The sequence below is a fragment of the Triticum aestivum genome, chromosome 2A, assembly GCF_018294505.1.
Source record: "Triticum aestivum cultivar Chinese Spring chromosome 2A, IWGSC CS RefSeq v2.1, whole genome shotgun sequence".
Classification (NCBI taxonomy): Eukaryota; Viridiplantae; Streptophyta; class Magnoliopsida; order Poales; family Poaceae; genus Triticum; species Triticum aestivum.
The window spans coordinates 129,792,157-129,795,438 of NC_057797.1; the positions used below are offsets into that span (position 1 = coordinate 129,792,157).

A 3,282-nucleotide genomic window follows, 5' to 3' on the forward strand; every position below is an offset into this window, starting at 1 on the left:
CCCACTCATGTGTACCTTTTTTTCCAGAGTTGGCACGGGCGCACACGAATGTGCCGGGGACCTGCCCCTGATCCAAATGCCAATGGAGATTTGGGATCGATGCAACCCCCGGCTCCAGGCCGGCTGGCCTTCCGTTTTCGGCCGCTTCTCATGTTCCGAGTACCCTAGTTGCTGTACCGTTTCTGTCCATTCATGGCACATACTTTCATTGCACCATGTTCCACCATGATCTTGAGATCGACCACATTGATTGATTAGACTAAGATAAAGTGCACATGAGGTTTTACTTTGCTTCACTTCACTAATTAGTAGGAATTACTGCAACATCTAGTATCCCACAGAATGGAAAGGAATTTATATATAAGGGGAGTATACATGGAACATGGATATATCAGACCTCTGAAACAAAAATCAAAGGGAGTAATCCCTCAAAAAGAAAGGAAGGAAAGAGGGAGTAAGACTAGTTAAGCTGAAAACTGATTCCTCCTATGAACAGCAGATCAAATCTTGGCTTGTCGACCCGTTCGTTCAGTGCAACACCCTGGCGCATTCCATCATATGTCCTCCGCCTCATCGATTTGGCGTTCAACACGTCGTTCAACATATATCACCGGGATCATTACAGCGTCGATGGCATTATAATTAACATCCGTGTAATCTGCAAAATTTTACACCATCCAAAATTCAGCAGTTGGCACGATAACTCTAACTGTTGATGTTTGAAGGTCTTTAGGGTTAACTGATTCGTCCATGCATGCAATTCGATAGTACTATGCGTATCAGTTATAGAGCTTACCATTTCACATCATAATGATCTTGACCTTGTGTGTCAGCTATCGCTTTACACCTCTAGAACAATGACTGCAAAAAAGCAAGAAATTACACATAAGTCCATGCTTATTATTAAGTACTACGTCCGCAAAGAAACGATTCGATTTTCCTGCATGCATGGGTCTGATTACACATGAGTGCAAAGTAGTAGTCATTCTAGAGATTTTAATATGGACTACATACAGATGTATATAGACGTAGTTTAGAGTGTAGATTCATTCATTTTGCTTTATATTTAGGAACGTAGGGAGTAGTTAAGTCTGAAGTGAAATTAATCAACTCTGGAAACTTACAATCTGAATCTGTTTTGTCCCACTTGAAGACATCTTCTCCGTAGTCATCCTCCTCCTCGTCGTGGTGACCATCCATTTGGATCCTTCCCATTGGTTTGTCCTCCAGGTAATACTTCCTCGACGACGATGCCGCGTTGCTCTGGCGCGGGGCGCTCATCTTCTTTTGAAGCATCGTCTTAAACAACTACACATACACAACAAAAGTTAGGAAAACACACATTATTATTGCATGATCGCCCATGCATAAAAGAAACGTAATAATAAAACCTAGCTAGCTATGTGAACACTGGTTATTAAGATCTGCATGGTAATATATGTATATATCGAATATCACATGTGTGTTACCTTCTCTAGTTTTGTTTCGACTGGATCCTTGAGGCTGGGCTGCGGCGGGAAGCCGCCCCGGCAGGCGAACATGTTCTTGAGGAGGAACTTGAAGGACTTCTGCTTGACGCCCCCGCCGTTGCCGTTGGTGCTGACGAGGAGCTCCCTGGCCTTGCTGAGTATGATCTGCGTGTCCGGCGAGAACTCCCCGTTCTGCCCGCCATCGGCGCCCTGCAGCCTGAGCGAGAGCCGCCGGTCGACCTCGAGGCTGGAGGGGCAGTTGAGGAACCTGTCGAGCGGCAGGTTCTGCTCCTCGTCGCCGGCGCCGGCGGTGGAGCCGCGGGAGCTGGACTTAGACTTGGCGCGCCTGAGTAGCTTGTTCAGCGCGTCCTGCAGCTTCTTCACCTCCTCGATGGTGAAGTCCGGCACCGCCTGATCTGGCGCCGGCGCCGGCGTGGGCTCGTTGCCGAGGGTTCCGATGGTTCCGATGGAGAGCATGCTCCAGTCGCCGGGGAGTTCGTCGTCGGCCTGGCCGCGGCAACTATTCTCCCGGACCGGGGCATCTACGCACGTGAAACGCATGCATGAGCATCTACGTGCTCTTCAGAAAGCGTACGTACGCATGCATGGGAGTGAAACGAAACGAGTGACTTACTGCGAACCGAGCTCGCGCCCGCGGCGGCGGCGGCGGCGGATCGTTTCTTCTCCTGCTTGGTGTTCAGACGATTCTGCACCCAGTTGATGATCTGGAAGACGAAACCATCACAGTCAGCTGCTGCACTACTCATCAGAAAACAAAAGGAAGAAGAACTGTAAAACATCGTCAGCAGCGAGCTTACCCCCATCGATCCCTACTCTCTTCAAGCACAAGCTGCTGGCTTCGTCGGAGGGTCGGTGAATTACCCAGTGAGATTGGCGCAAGTACTGCCAGAACCGCGAGAATGATCGGTGAGCAGCTGATACGCAACTGTTTTCAGGTGCCCTCTGCCTGGCGATGAGCGAGGACACAACGCACGGGGGCTTCTCCTGCGGCCACTACTGCATGTATCGGGACGAAAGCTTGAGAGCTAGCGCGTCTAGTAAAAAGGAAGCGAGTGAGTGACTTGGATGGAGCAAGGGTCCCCTGCCCCCACGAATTAAATAGGGTGAGTGAGAGCGCTGGCGGCCGAATTACATCCGGTGGCAGGCTTACTGCTTGATGTATATATTACTGCAATAAGGGGAAGAAAAGGACAAACGGCTACCTATGTTAATCAGGCCAAATTGCATCCAGTTGAAGCATACATTACTGTTTTCAAGAATCGCCGTTACGAGTATACAGTGTATGCTGTACTTCTCCTTTCTACCATATATAGACTAAGGCAGTGGTGGAAATGAAGCATTCGCGTTAAGAGGGAATCGCACAAATACACAACATTTGGGGCTGAGGTAATACAAAACCTCGACTCTAGGGGATTTTAACAAAAACCCACAATTCTAGGACTAGTCAGTAACAAAAAAAACAAATATTATGTAAATATTGTGCATTTGTGCAATTTGCTCTAGCGTTAATTAGGTGCAAGCAACGCTTGTTTGTCCCTATCTTATCGTGGGAGCTTAAATATAGAGGTGCTCTAACATTCACAATAAATCACGTCGATTTTTCAATCGAGCATGTACTCCCTCTCTTCTTGTTTGTAACTCTAATTTTATCAAATTTTAATCTGGAATTTAAATAGCAACATATAATTAATAAACCGCAAGGGAGGGAGTACACGAGTAGAAATATAGGATCACAACTCGGGGATATGATTGTACCGGTTGTTTTCTCCCTATGTACAAATGTTGTGCTTAC

General features: G+C 47.4%; 1 protein-coding gene across 1 annotated transcript; it reads right to left on the bottom strand.

The window, feature by feature from the left end:
• Positions 1 to 370: 370 nt before the first annotated feature.
• On the bottom strand, positions 371 to 2,293 carry LOC123191585 (protein NEGATIVE GRAVITROPIC RESPONSE OF ROOTS-like). Its single transcript, XM_044604261.1, has 5 exons — positions 2,104 to 2,293; positions 1,470 to 2,011; positions 1,125 to 1,308; positions 797 to 861; positions 371 to 658 (listed from the first exon to the last, which is right to left on the bottom strand). Exons 1-4 carry the CDS (start codon positions 2,291 to 2,293, stop codon positions 842 to 844), a joined length of 936 nt encoding a protein of 311 aa, XP_044460196.1. The 3' UTR covers positions 371 to 658; positions 797 to 841.
• Positions 2,294 to 3,282: the final 989 nt, after the last annotated feature.